Raw genomic sequence first — 14,495 nt, forward strand, 5'->3', positions numbered from 1 at the left:
GAAAGTTTATGAACTTTTAACTTTCTAACTATGTTATGCTACTAATTTTTGCCATCAAACTTATGTAGATGTTCATGATGGGTGGTGTAATTTTTTGTATAGAAAGTTTATAAACATTTAACTTTCTAACTATATTATGCTACCTTTTTGCCATCAAACTTATGTAGATGTTCATGATGGATTGTGTAGCTTTTTTTGTAAAGAAGGTTTATAAATATTTAACTTTCAAACTATGTTATGTTATTATTAATTTTTGCTATCAAATTTATGAACTTGTTTTGTTATGTTTATAAGTTTTATAGCGCAAGTTTTATTTGTTTCTATGCAGGTTTGGATAATAATGATATGCAACTTAGACAACTTCTCCTATATAATCAACAATATCTCCATTATCAAGAGTATTTGAAAAATGATGACGAATTTTGGGATTTGATAACATGTGCAACTGGTTATATGTGTTTCTATTTTTTGAATCATATATACAAAGAACCGTGTATGACTTCTTATTTAACGGGAGAAAGATGGATGGATGAATTATTAAATGGTCATGAAAAGCGGTGCTTTAATAGCTTTAGAATGAGTCAAAATGTATTTCATCAATTGTGTGTTGTTTTAGAAAACAAGTATGGCTTGAGGTCTTCAAGGATGTCGATATTGGAGAAAGTGGGTTTATTTGTATATGTACTTAGTAAAGGTGCTCCTAATAGATATACTCAAGAGCGTTTTCAACATTCCGGTTAAACTGTGAGTAGAATTTTTAAATAAATCGGATGTTGTCATCAGTAACCCAAAACACTAGTCCATATACTTGTTTGTTTAATAAGTCACCCAACTATACCATGCCACGTGTTTTCGGGTGTGAATGCTTCCCGTGTCTCCATCCCTACAATAGACACAACATGGACTATCATTCTGTGTCCTGTGTGTTCCTGGTGTATCCCGAGTCTTTCAGTGGTTATAGGTGCTTGGACCTAAACTCGGGACGCATTTACATAGCCAGGCATGTCCGTTTTAACTAAGAGGTGTTTCCTTTCCATAAGTCTATAGGTACGCATGCTGACAGGAGCCCACCGAGTGGTGTTCCTAATTCCTCACTACCATGGGTGTGTGCTCCGGTGATACCTTTGATTCTTAACACTTTTTCACCCCATACTTTAACAATTTTTTATAACAAAGTGCTTTAGTTTGAGTGGAATCTATGTTTTGTTTGTGTGGTTTGATGTTTCTAGATAAAATGGGTCACAACGAGTCATTAGGAGGCTTCTTGGAGCATAATGGAACAACTTTGGAGGCCTAGATTTCCCTCAAAGAGGATCGGAGCAGCGGGACACAAAGCATAAGGAAAGCTGGAATTTTGAGCACATGCGGCCTGGTATCCAACCGGATGCCCCCTCATCGAATCCATCCACCCTGCCAACCGGCCGGATGTCGCGGCCCATGCACAATATATAAGCATTTTTTTCTGCGTTTTTGAGGAGATTCCGAACCCTAGAGAGCTTAAAACGATTTTTCCTCATTTCCTTAGCATTTATTAGCTTAGATTTACATTAGAGAACACTATTTGGAGCTTGTATTGAAGATTTGGAGTGGATTCCACCAACTTTCTCCATCACTTTAATAGTAAATTTCTCATTTCCTTTTCTCTACATCTTCTTTACATTTATTGAGCATTTATGATTTCCTTGTTTGGCAATGCTATGTTTACTTTAAATATGAGTGAGTAGTCCCTTATATGGGTTGGATTAGGTGTTTATTACTTATATTGATGATTGTTATGTGATTATTGCATAAAGGGGATGAACACCCATTTAGGGTTCTTGAGTTTGAATTAGGTTTATTTCTATCTTTCAATGATTAGTGTACAATGATTGTTGTTTGTCTTTGGAAAGTCTTCCATTTCAATGGGAATTGGATGGGAGACTTGGGCCAACCCAATCTCAAACCCATTTTCTCTTCTATGGAAATAGGGGTAGATTTGGGGCTTAAATAGCTTTTGTTCTTCAAGAATTTAGGTTGGTTCACCATGGAAATGAGACAACCTTTGTTCTAATCCTTGTGGAAACTTGGATTCCTTTGTGCTAGCCTCAAGAACCTAGGGTTATTGTTCATCCCCAATTCAAGTGTTAATGCATCAATAGGGTAATACACCTAGTCCAACCCATCTTTCCTAATAGAATTTAAACCTAGTTTTAACCTTGTTTTCCCTTAAATCCAAAATTTCAAAAATACTTTAGTTTAAATCCAAAACCAAAAATTGATTTACTTGGATCCTTATGGATTTCAAGACCTTGGTGACTAGAGTTTATGTGACCACTCTCTACGTGCCATAACCCCTAATCCTCGTGGTTCGACATTCACACCTATTTTCATATCACCACTAATTTTTACATCATCCGGTTAATCAACTAGTGACCTCTCCGGCCATACCACCAGTACACAGTGCACTCGCACATTCCACCAGTGCGCAGGTTCCGGTTCTGCCTACCTCTTCATCCGCTAATACGGGGTCATCCTCTTTCCAACCGACTACCTCGTCGAACACAAGTCGCACTAGTCGGAGGTGACGCCCCACCGTTCGGACTCATGCCATGAACCTCCGGAACACAACTCGGACGCAGCGCAGGAACCCCACGGCCTTGGTGGCCTATGTTGATGATGACGAACCAACGTGTTACTCACAAGCGGTGAAACTCCCACAATGGCGTGCGGCGATGGATGTCGATTTCAATGCCCTATTACACAATCAGACGTGGCAACTAGTCCCGGCCGGCATGATATGAATATTATCGACTGCAAATGGGTGTTTTGTGTTAAGCGGAAAGCTGATGGCACTGTCGAGAGCTACAAAGCTCGCCTAGTAGCCAAGGGGTTCAACCAAGTTCCAAGTGAGGACTACTTCGAAACGTTTAGTCCAGTGATCAAACCAACCACTGTTCGGCTTCTTCTGTCATTTGCGGTGTCGAATCAATGGACGATGCGTCAGCTTGATGTGCACAACGCATTCCTGAATATAATGGTCACATTACATAGGATATCTACATGCGGCAACCACATGGGTATATCAATCAGAATTATCCAGATCGTGTCTATAAACTGCAACGTTCACTATATGGGTTAAAGCAGGCTCCTCGGGCCTGGTTCAAACGCCTGCATACCTTTCTGATTGATGTTGGTTTCCGGCCCTCTAAATCATATGTGTCGCTTTTTATATATGATTCAGGACAGTCCCGAACTTATATTTTGGTTTATGTTGACGATATCCTCATTTTGGGGAATGATAATGCTTCGATTAATGATTTTACTATGTAAGCTCTCAACAGCATTTAAAATTCGTGATCATGGTAGACCACGATTCTTCTTGGGCATCGAGGCTATCTACAGTAACGACACAGTTGTGTTATCACAACGACGCTACATGACGGAACTACTGCGCAAAGCCGGTATGGAATCTTGTAAACCTCTAGCCACAGCGATATCCAATACAACGTCTAAAGCTGCAATTGGCTCCGCACTACTAGATGATCCAACCCCTTATCGTCAGCTGGTTGGGTCTCTGATGTACTTATTAGTTACACGGCCAGATTGTCGTTCGCCGTGAATCGCCTGTGCCAGTTTATGCACAGTCCCACTGAAGACCATTGGGCGGCACTAAAACGGGTGCTAAGGTATGTTCAAGGTACCCTTACTCACGGGTTACGATTGGTCGTTTCTCAGTCTCCGGTAGTCCATACGTTTTCCGACTCTGACTTAGCAGACTGCTCGTTGGATAGAAAGTCAACTATGGGCTTTGCAGTGTTCCTTGGTTCGAATTTAATCACGTGGGTGTCTCGCAAACAGCGCACAGTGGCACGTTCTTCTACCAAAGCAGAATATAAAGCCTTAGCCGATGTTGCTGCGGAGGTAGTGTGGATTCAGTCGTTGCTTTGTGAGCTTGGCCGCATAAAACTAACCTCTTAGATGGTTAATAGCATAAACTCTAAAACAGAAAACTTGCACTGTTAGGTATAAAAATGTACACAACTAGGCACAAAAATGTGTACTACACGAGTGAAAATTATGCACTACAAGTAACTATGAAAAATAATATGAGGTAATTACAGTTGTACCCTTAATTGTGCGCGTGTTTTAAAATTTAGTAGGCAATATTGTGCGCTGGATTGAATTAGATATATGGCTATAATTCTATCTTATTTCTCACCTAAGAAACATAATGTACATGAGCCCCTTCTTATATATATATATATATATATATATATATATATATATACATATATATAGAAATCTGTTCAAATGTGGTCGCGCCTTCCTGTGCGGTTCACACCACTCAATGTTAGAAAATGCACCACTCAATATTAGAAAACGCACCCCAATGAAAATACACAAAAACATCCTAAAACACACCACACACCCAAAATAATGCACCATAACTCCCCTGCCCCTAACGGTGCATTTGTTGACATTGTGTGGTGTATATTTCCATACGTAGTGGTGTGTTTTTTGGTGATGTGTACCTAACGATGCATATTTGTGTGGTGCATTTCCTAACACTGAGTGGTGTATATCTGTATACATAGTGGTGAGGCCGCACTGTTCACACGTTAAGGAGTGACCACACCTGAACATGAACCTATATATATATATATATATATATATATATATATTGGGTAACACTTGTGTGAGACTGTCTCACGGGTCTCAATCTGTGAGACGGGTTGGATTTGTGATTGACGGCAATAATGGTTACCGGAGTATTTTTGTACTAGTATTTCTATAGTTTTGAGTACAGTGGTGAAGTGTTGAGCACAGTGTTTGTGTTCAATACAATGCTCAATTCAGTGTGTGTTCTAGTCTAGTAAGAATGTCCTCCCTCTGCAAGTGTTGTAAGCGTCTTTTTATCTTCCTCAGCGCAGTAATGGAGAGTTAATGCTAAGGTGCTGAGGAGTTGAGGAGCCGTTGAGCATTAATGCTGAGGAGCTGAGGAGCCGTTGAGCATTAACGCTGAGGAGCTGAGGAGCCGTTGAGCATTAATGCTGAGGAATTGAGGAGCCGTTGGAGTGAAGTGCTGAACGGCTAGTTTGAACGTCCGTTGTCTTGTCTTCGGGTCAGTGTTGATGCCTAATTATCCTGTCACCAGTCCCCCCACTCCCTAGCCAACGAGAGTGGTTGAGGTGGTTTGGGAGTAATGACCTACGTAAAAACTATTTTTTTTTTAACCGTAAGAGGATTGTGGCCGAGGTCACCTCGGTAAAATTTGGGCCGAGGTTGACCTCGGCCATAATTGTATTTTTTTTTTTTGGTTTTTGTTTTTTCTTTTTGTTTTTGGTTTTTTTTTGTTTTTTGTTTTGTTTCGTTGTTTTTTTTTTGTTTGTTTTTGTTTTTGTTTTTTTTTTTTTTTTGCGTTCTGTGCGCGAGCTTACTTCGACCAGCCGTAGGCTCGATCAAAGGTCTGCTCTCCCGTCGGGTGGCTAGTGAGATCGGATCTCGTGCCGACCCTAAGGGAATGGAGTTTTTTTTTATAATATAATCAGAACGGACCATCAGCGAATGACCTGTTTTTTGCGCTGTGCGGGCTTCTCCTCTAGCTCATTGTCTCTTCCTTCCTCGCCTTGGTCGCACCTTCTCTTCTTGGTGTTGGAGGCTGAAGGCTCAGGATCTTCTTCCTTTCGCCACACATTGTCGGGTAGGCCTTGTTGATGCTGGTACTGTCCCGAGTACTTAACGAATTGAGTGAAGTATCCGCTCTGCACCAGTTCCTCTACTTGTCCTTTTAAAGTATGACACTCGTCAGTATCATGTCCAACTTGTTGGTGGAACCAACAGTACTTGGTTTGGTCCTCGCACGTAGAAACCGCCATACACTCTGAGGGAAAATGCACCATTCTCATTTCCTCGGCGTGACTTAGAATCACGCTAACCGGGTGAGTAAGAGGTGTTAAGTGTCGCGGTGGGGCGAGCCGAGGCCTTTCTTGAACTTTCCCCTTCGTTGTGGATAATTGGTTTGGGTGTGGTGCGTGGTTGGTCGGACCAACTTTGTCAGGTCGCCCACTCTTCCTGCCCTCTTCCTCATCTTTCTTCTTTCTATCAGTCTCCTCGGCCTCAGCATAGCGGTTTGCTATCCTCATTAGCTCCTCATAGGAGCGTAGATGGTGAGTGTTCAGCTGTCTATGAAAATTGCCTGATCTCAATGCATGGATGAACATGAGGATTGCCACCTTAGAATCGAAGTTGCACACATTGTTGACTTCCGTCTTCCATTTGCTTAAGAAATTTCTTAAGCTTTCGCCCATGTCCTGTTTTACTCCGTAGAGATGTGAAAATGGTTTTTTATGTTGTATATGCCTAGAGAAATAAGTCAAGAAATGTTTGGACAACTCCGCAAAGTTTTGGATCGAACCATCCGGAATCGTGTTGAACCAATCTTGGGCGGTTCCATCCAGAGTGGTCAAAAATGCTCTGCACATTATGGCGTTGCCTGCCCCGGTCATTACCATGGTTGCCTTGTACCTTGTCATGTGGACACGCAGGTCAGAAGTCCCAGTGTAGGCCTTGATGGTGGGCAACCTAAAATCCCTTGGGAGGGGCGCATCCATTATACTAGGAGAAAATGGAGCGACCATCCTCAGTTCAGGTTCTGGTGAATGTTCTCTTGCTTCTACCCTTCTCTCGAGCTCTTCTATCTGTTTTTGAAGTTTTTCCACCACTTCCTTCTGCATGTTTGGGGTTTGCTTGAGTGTCGTGGGCTGACACGAAGTTGGCCCCCTAGACTCACCCATCCCTTCCATCTGGTGCGACTGCTTACCTTGTTGTGGACCCTTGGTCCTTTTGGTCTTCGGTTGTGCCCACAACTTTGGCTGGATAGCAGCCTTTTCACCCTACCGTCCCATGGCGGGCATAGAAACGGTCGGCCGACGAGTTGCACCATGATACAGATGCTGGGTCCTCTTTCTCCAGCACTGGTGCGCCCCAAGGTGATACGCTCGGTCTAATAAATCCCTTCTCCAGCAACTCTTCCAATTGTGCCTTCAGCTCCTCCATCTCTTTGGGTGCCATCCGATAAGGCGCTCTTGAGATAGGTGAGGTTCCTGGTACAAGATCGATGGTGAATTCCACTTCCCTTTCTGGTGGCATCTCGGTGAGATCGTCGGGGAATACGTCAGGAAATTCGCGTACAATTGGAATTCGATCCATCTCGAGTTCTTCTACTTCGGCGTCTTGCACCAAGCAGAGATATGCTTCGCATCCCTGGCGAACACACTTCTTTAATTTCTGCATCGTCAACAACCTTGACTCGGGTTGCTTGCCAATTCCTCGATAGGATATTCTTCTTCCCTTTGGTCCTTGCAGTACAATTTTTCGCTCATTACACACGATCCGAGCTTTGTACTTATCCAACCAATCCATCCCGAGTACTACGTCGATGCCTTCAAGTTCGAAACGAATGAGATTCCCGGGACAGTTAAATCCCGCTATTTCTATTGCAACATCGTCATAACCATCCTTACAGGATACTACTACTCCCGAAGCCGTTGTGACATTGAGATCTAACTTAACCGTAGGTCTTAACTTTAGTTTATCAGCGAACGCAGAGGATATAAATGAATTGGTAGCCCCAGTATCAAATAGGACTAATCCAAGTACGGAGTTTATGGGGAATGTACCAGTTACGGCGTCGCTAGCCTGAGCCTGAGCGCTATTGACGACGTAAATCCTGCCTTGTCTCTCTCCGCTGTTTTCTCCCATCACCTGCTTTCCCTTGTGATTGGAACCAGGCGTAACGTTCGCCGAATTCCCAGGTTGGAAGTTGGTCCTCTTGTCTTCGGCTCTCGCGGAATTCCAGCCGGCATTCCCATTGAATCTCCTTCCCTGATTCGCATTCTGCAGAGGCTTTTGGGGACTGTCTTCTTGATTTCGGCACTGAGCAGCTTTGTGCCCCAAAAGACCACACCTGTAACATTTGATTTTTATCCCTTGACAGTTTACTCCGGGGTGATCCCTCCCACATCTTGGGCAAGCAGAACGGTTCCCCTGATTGACTCCTCCTCTTCCTTGCACTGGATTGAAGCTGCCTTGGTTGGCCTTCTTGTTTCCTGCCGGAAACTTCCGAGCCTTGTCTTCAGCTTTCCTCTTATTTCGGCCGTAGACTTCCTGCTGGTCAAGGTATACTTGATAATGATCCGAAGCTCTGTCATATGCCTCTTTCAAGGTAGAGCACATGAAAGGTGCGATCATTCCCCTTATACTCCAGTCCAATCCCCGAACAAATCTCCTCGCCTTACTCGCCTCATCCGGTACGATTTCTTGGGCAAATCGCATCAGCTCAACGTACTGATCATAGTATTCCTGAACGGTCGCTCCCTTCTGTTTCAATCGTAGAAACTCTTCTCACTTAATCCCTTTGATACGTTCGGTGTAGAACTGTTCCCTCAATTCCACCTTGAATTCTTCCCAACCAAAGGCTGGGTCTTGCAGGAGATTAGGTCCGACCGTCGCCCACCAGTTGTCTGCAGCTTTCGTCAGGTAATAGACTGCCGAGGATACTCGTTGGTTCGCAGGGCAATTCACTGCGTTGAGTAGTTTATCGAAGGTTCGGATCCACTCCTCCAAAACTACCGGATCCTTTTCACCTGCGTAGTACGGTGGCTGTCGGCTGGCTATCGCCTTAGCATAATCCACTCTCGGCTGTCCCTGGTTTTGGTTTTGACCTTGCTGAGCTAGCATCAACTCAGCCATTCGATCTATCGCAGAGAGGTTATTGTCGCTACCCACAGGCGCATTTCGTCTCGGCGGCATCTTTGCTGGATGATAATCCCAAGTTAGTACTCGAGGTATGAAAGTCCTCTCGGAATTAGCTAGTTAGGCAGTTAGTATAGCACCCACTCAAGTCCTATACAGTTCTTCCTAACATTCACCTTTATCGCACTCACTAAGCAAGAGTCTCAACATAGTATAATATTAATCAACGCATTACGCTAGCATGCTCACCCACAACAGCTTAAGCAAACGCATGCAAGAAAACACAGATAGTGGTCATATTATTCAACGACCAGAATCGTAAGATTCTGCGGAGTAAAAAGTGAAATACCCCCTTCTTATGCCACCTGGCTTCCATTCCAGCTCTGCTCTGAACTTGTACTCGCCGAACTGTAACAATGACTTAGATTGGTCTTAACGAACCTAAGCTGACTCTGAAACTTGGTTAACTCAAAACTAGAGCTGACTAAAAGTTTGATTTAGGATTCTGACTCGAAACAGGGCTCTGATACCAACTTGTAACACCCCGACTCGGCTATACCGAACAACCGGAGTAGTTACCGCCACACCTAGACTAAACCCAATCTCATTCAGATAGGATTCATCCTAGATGCACAGGCTAAAGGTAAGAATACTGCACAACATCAACATAACCATCAAAAACAAATGCAATTCCATAACATCGGTTAAGTGTAGCTAAACGAGCTACCAAAAGAACCAAGGTTTAAAAGTACAACCCATCAGAAGAGTTTAGTTAGGCCCGGCCTGGACAGTCATACCCATCAGAAGAGTTTAGTTAGGCCCGGCCTGGACAGTCATTCTAGAATTAGCACCTGCGTTAGGCCCGGCCTGGACAGTCATTCTAGAATTAGCACCTGCTACAAAAGATATCTGGACAGTCATTCTAGAATTAGCACCTGCTACAAAAGATATATGTGCACAAAAGAACTGACTAGACTCCCCACTCTAGACGCTACCTAGTCTAACGAGTGGTACACTGGGCCCGTGTATGTGCCCCAGACAACTTGCCACTCACCCTCGAACCACATGATGTGGTCCAGAAACCGACACGTGTTCATGTACATCATCCACTCGTCGTGGTAGTCCGGGGGACTCGGATCCCACGGGTAAGGATAGTGGACCACAAACTCGAGGGGGTTGCTACCAGGAAGGATCTCTATGGGGTAGAACCCATAGCTGGCTTGGAGGGCGTCAAAGGGACACATCGGCTCGACGGGGACGGGGGACCAAACTGGTACCTCCGGTGAGACAGGAGCGGGAGTAGGCTCAAGAGTACAAGTCAGTGTAGGCGGATCAGGTGCGTAGCCCGGGGCGTAGGGGTCTCCGTCAAGAAGGTAGTGAGAATAATCATCATAGTCGAGCACGGGACACTCGAACTCAGAGGGGTCTGAGTCCGGTGGGCTCCAAGAACCTACGCTAGATTCCATCTGATAAAGGACACAGTGAAGTGTAGTTAGCACGATGGCTAAGTAAGGAAATCCATTGTCACTCGAAAGTAAACAAAGGTTTCGAAAACAACATAGTATTCAGAAAATGTAAGCTTTACCCAACGGTTGCATTCTACCTGCAATCATATTAACAACGAAGCAACACCATATAGTATATAAGTGACATCAGCACATAACACTACCATTTCCAAGAATTCATCATTTAATTCAAAGGAGAGTTTCACAACACATGCTTTGCTGATCAGGACTTACGACCTTTTATTCTGCGATCTAGTTACGGAGTAACTAGATTTTATAATTATTAAAAACACTCAATAATTTCACAACTCCTTTTTCCTCTCAGCGAATAGACTTCGCTCTGCAGTATGAATTAATCATACAAAAACATCTCACTAATTCTCTCAGCGAATAGACTTCGCTCCAAAAACATCTCACTAATTCTCTCAGCGAATAGACTTCGCTCTAAAAACATCTCACTAATTCTCTCAGCGAATAGACTTCGCTCTTCAGTATGACTCAATCATACAAAGACATCTCATTATTCTCTCAGCGAATAGACTTCGCTCTTCAGTATGACTCAATCATACAAAGACATCTCACTATTCTCTCAGCGAATAGACTTCGCTCTGCAGTATGAATTAATCATACAAAGCCATCTCACTATTCTCTCAGCGAATAGACTTCGCTCTGCAGTATGAATTAATCATACAAAGACATCTCACTATTCTCTCAGCGAATAGATTTCGCTCTGCAGTATGAATTAATCATACAAAGACATCTCACTATTCTCTCAGCGAATAGGCTTCGCTCTACAGTATGAATTAATCATACAAAGACATCTCCCTATTCTCTCAGCGAATAGACTTCGCTCTACAGTATGAATTAATCATACAAAGACATCTCACTATTCTCTCAGCGAATAGATTTCGCTCTGCAGTATGAATTAATCATACAAAGACATCTCACTATTCTCTCAGCGAATAGACTTCGCTCTACAGTATGAATTAATCATACAAAACCTCGCAATAACTCTTTCACTCAGCGAATAGACTTCGCTCTGCAGTATGAATTAATCATACAAAACCTTTCAATCTTCGCTCTGCAGTATGAATTAATCATACAAAACCTTTCAATAACTCTCTCACTCAGCGAATAGACTATACAAAACCTTTCAATAACTCTCTCACTCAGCGAATAGACTTTACAAAACCTTTCAATAACTCTCTCACTCAGCGAATAGACTTTGCTCTGCAGTATGAATTAATCATACAAAACCTCGCAATAATTAGTATATTCACATGATGACTCAAAATTATCATACTTGCTCAATTTTGTTTCCAACATTCACATATTGGTCAATGATTTTCCACCATGAAAATCCAAGTAACGAGAGTCACATTATTTCTTAAAACGCAATTTTCCCAAGTTAAGAAATGTAATGCACAAAAATAATAATCGAGCTTTCAAAAATTCACCCGGTTGCCCGTAGGCTTTCAAAACATCATAACACTCGGGATTAAAAACACCGGGGAAAAGTTCGGTCAAAAACGAGTTGAAAACGAGTCCGCGTCGCGCGGACTCGCGACTGGCCGCACCAGCGGACACACGGCGGACGCAGGCGTCCGAGCCGCGTCCGCTGGTTCGGCATTTCTCGCCGAAACTGGACGCCCACGGACGCGCAGCGGACGCGCGTCCATGCCCGCGTCCGGTCTCTCGACCGAGACGCCGAACCATCTTTCCGTAATGGGCGCGCGGTGGACGCGCGGCGGACGCGCCTCCACTGTCGCGTCCATCCGATTCTGCCCACTTTGGGCCGCAAGAACGGGGTTGTGATGACCCGATCTTCCACCATTTTCACAAATATAAGCATATATGGACCTAACACAACATATACATGCATAAAATAACTACGAACATGCATATCAAAATTTACCAAAAATCAAAGTATAGACTTTTGAGCCAACTTGTAGATCCATAAACTTAACACATAATTTTCATATAAAATTCCTAGTCACATAGTTTACTAGCATTTGATCACCTTCAAGTGACTAAGCCTACTTAAGGGATTCCTTACCTCTTTAGAAGATTTTAAAAACCGTAAGAGTTGATGATTTCCTCCTTTGAGCCCTTCACCAAAGATCCTAAACAAAAATCACCATAATAACAACATTTTCATGCACCTTTAGTTTACACTTAAGTTCTAGGAAGTATTTAACCGAACAAAATTAAAGTCTTACCTATACTAGAGCACTTGAGTTGAAGAGATGCTTAGGAGTTCTTGATCACAAAGTGGAAGATTAAGTTTTTCCTTCTTCTTCTTTTTCCCTTATGATTTTCGAAACTATGGAGTAGGAGAGAGGGGATGATGATGAGTCTTGCTTGATGATTAAGAAACAAGTGCAACATTCCCATACTTCTTATGACATGCATTAATTACCTCCACCATGTGGTAATTAGGAGTGCCACATGTCAACTCCCTATGGTGGCTCCTGAAGAACAAAATTTACTTTGCCAGTTTGGGGTTAAATCAGATGAAAGTTCGGAGGATTATAACTTAATTCGGGAAAATTCTAACACCAAATTATCCTAAAAATAATCCCGTCAATAACCACTAAAATTGGGAATTTTTTTCGGTATCTCGCGAAATATAGGTACGAAGGTCCGTAACAATTTTACCCTTACAGTCCGTTTAAATTTTCACTTGAATTGACTAGAAGTTCAGGCTTAATCGTATCATACTTAATAATCTAATCTCTAGGAAAATTCAAACTGTATAAGCATCCTTTAAAATTTTACGGTTCGTGACCGATACGTAAATCGCAGCTTATTAATAACTAGTCTCAAAAAAAAAATCTTTCGAACACCGAGAGATCTTCTCATAAATGTCATAGCTTAAAAAAAATATTTTCGAACCTTAACTTTGTCGGAAAACCGAGGGGTTACATGTTGAGTATAGTGGTGAAGTGTTGAGCACAGTGTTTGTGTTCAATACAATGCTCAATTCAGTGTGTGTTCTAGTCTAGTAAGAATGTCCTCCCTCTGCAAGTGTTGTGAGCGTCTTTTTATCTTCCTCAGCGCAGTAATGGAGCGTTAATGCTAAGGTGCTGAGGAGCCGTTAAGCATTAATGCTGAGGAGATGAGGAGCCGTTGAGCATTAATGCTGAGGAGCCGTTGGAGTGAAGTGTTGAACGGCTAGTTTGAACGTCCGTTGTCTTGTCTTCGGGAAGTTGTTGATGCCCAATTATCCTGTCAGTGATTAATAGGACAAAACTTTATTAATCGGTCGAATCTTTGACCTCATTAATCAAAGATTATACCTGTCTCACGGATTGGTCTCACACAAGTTTTTGCCATAAAATATATAAAAACGAGAAAGGGTTTCTTTAAACCTAAAGTTTAAACCCAACGAAAAAAGGAGAAGAAGGGAAATCTGAATCGTGTGATAGTCACACCTTCCTTAAAACCGATTCGCCACCTCTCGAGAGTACTAGAAGCATTGTGACATAAGTCTCTCGGAATAAAACGAATTACGACTTTAGTGTTTGAGCACTCAAACTCTAAGCTCGACGAACTAGAACATAAGTTGATCACTCATTTACGGAAGATGTTGTCTGACAATTTTCTCTTTGTAATCAAAGGATGAGAGTTGAGAGAGAACAAAAAATTTTGAGAGTTTTAAACTGGCGTGAAAAAAAAACAATCTGCAAACATCCAAGTTTTTGTATGGAAGAGATGAATAGATAGCATATTAAATGACACTTAGATTCAACATAAATCCAATTTAAAATTCAATAAAAATGTTTGAAACGGTTATAACTAATAAATATTTTATTCCTTATTTAATATTACTAATTATCACACGCGCGTTGCGCGATTAAACCAATGTCCAATGCGTATTTTTAAATTAATGTTTTTAATTGGTTAAAATAGTCATATAATAATGAGAGAAAAAAATGCTAAATTAATAAAAATCAAAGAAATAGTCTCGATGCTTATATATTTTAATACAACATAACGAAATTGTAAATAGATAAATTACAACTAAAGTAAGTAGAAACAAATAAACCACTTACATGGGAGTAAATGATGTGTATTCATTGTCACTTGTTTGGACACTGCTCCGACTATTTAAAATCCATGTGTAATTGTATTTGTGATAAGTACTTTATAGTTCGTCCGGACAGGTTTGACAATGACATTTGAGATGATGTACCATTTGTTGGTTTGTAAAGTGATATCATACATTCCAATGTCATTATCAAACACTATTGATTG

At 42.0% G+C, this 14,495-nt stretch overlaps 1 protein-coding gene across 1 annotated transcript; it reads right to left on the bottom strand.

Moving 5' to 3' along the window:
- Positions 1-3,976: 3,976 nt before the first annotated feature.
- On the bottom strand, positions 3,977-6,782 carry LOC116033443. The gene is made up of 2 exons (XM_031276184.1): positions 5,704-6,782; positions 3,977-3,995 (listed from the first exon to the last, which is right to left on the bottom strand). The coding sequence occupies exons 1-2, from the start codon at positions 6,780-6,782 to the stop codon at positions 3,977-3,979; spliced, it is 1,098 nt and encodes a 365-aa protein (XP_031132044.1).
- Between the last annotated feature and the right edge of the window lie 7,713 nt (positions 6,783-14,495).

Source organism: Ipomoea triloba, chromosome 10 (genome assembly GCF_003576645.1).
Source record: "Ipomoea triloba cultivar NCNSP0323 chromosome 10, ASM357664v1".
In the NCBI taxonomy this organism is placed as follows: Eukaryota; Viridiplantae; Streptophyta; class Magnoliopsida; order Solanales; family Convolvulaceae; genus Ipomoea; species Ipomoea triloba.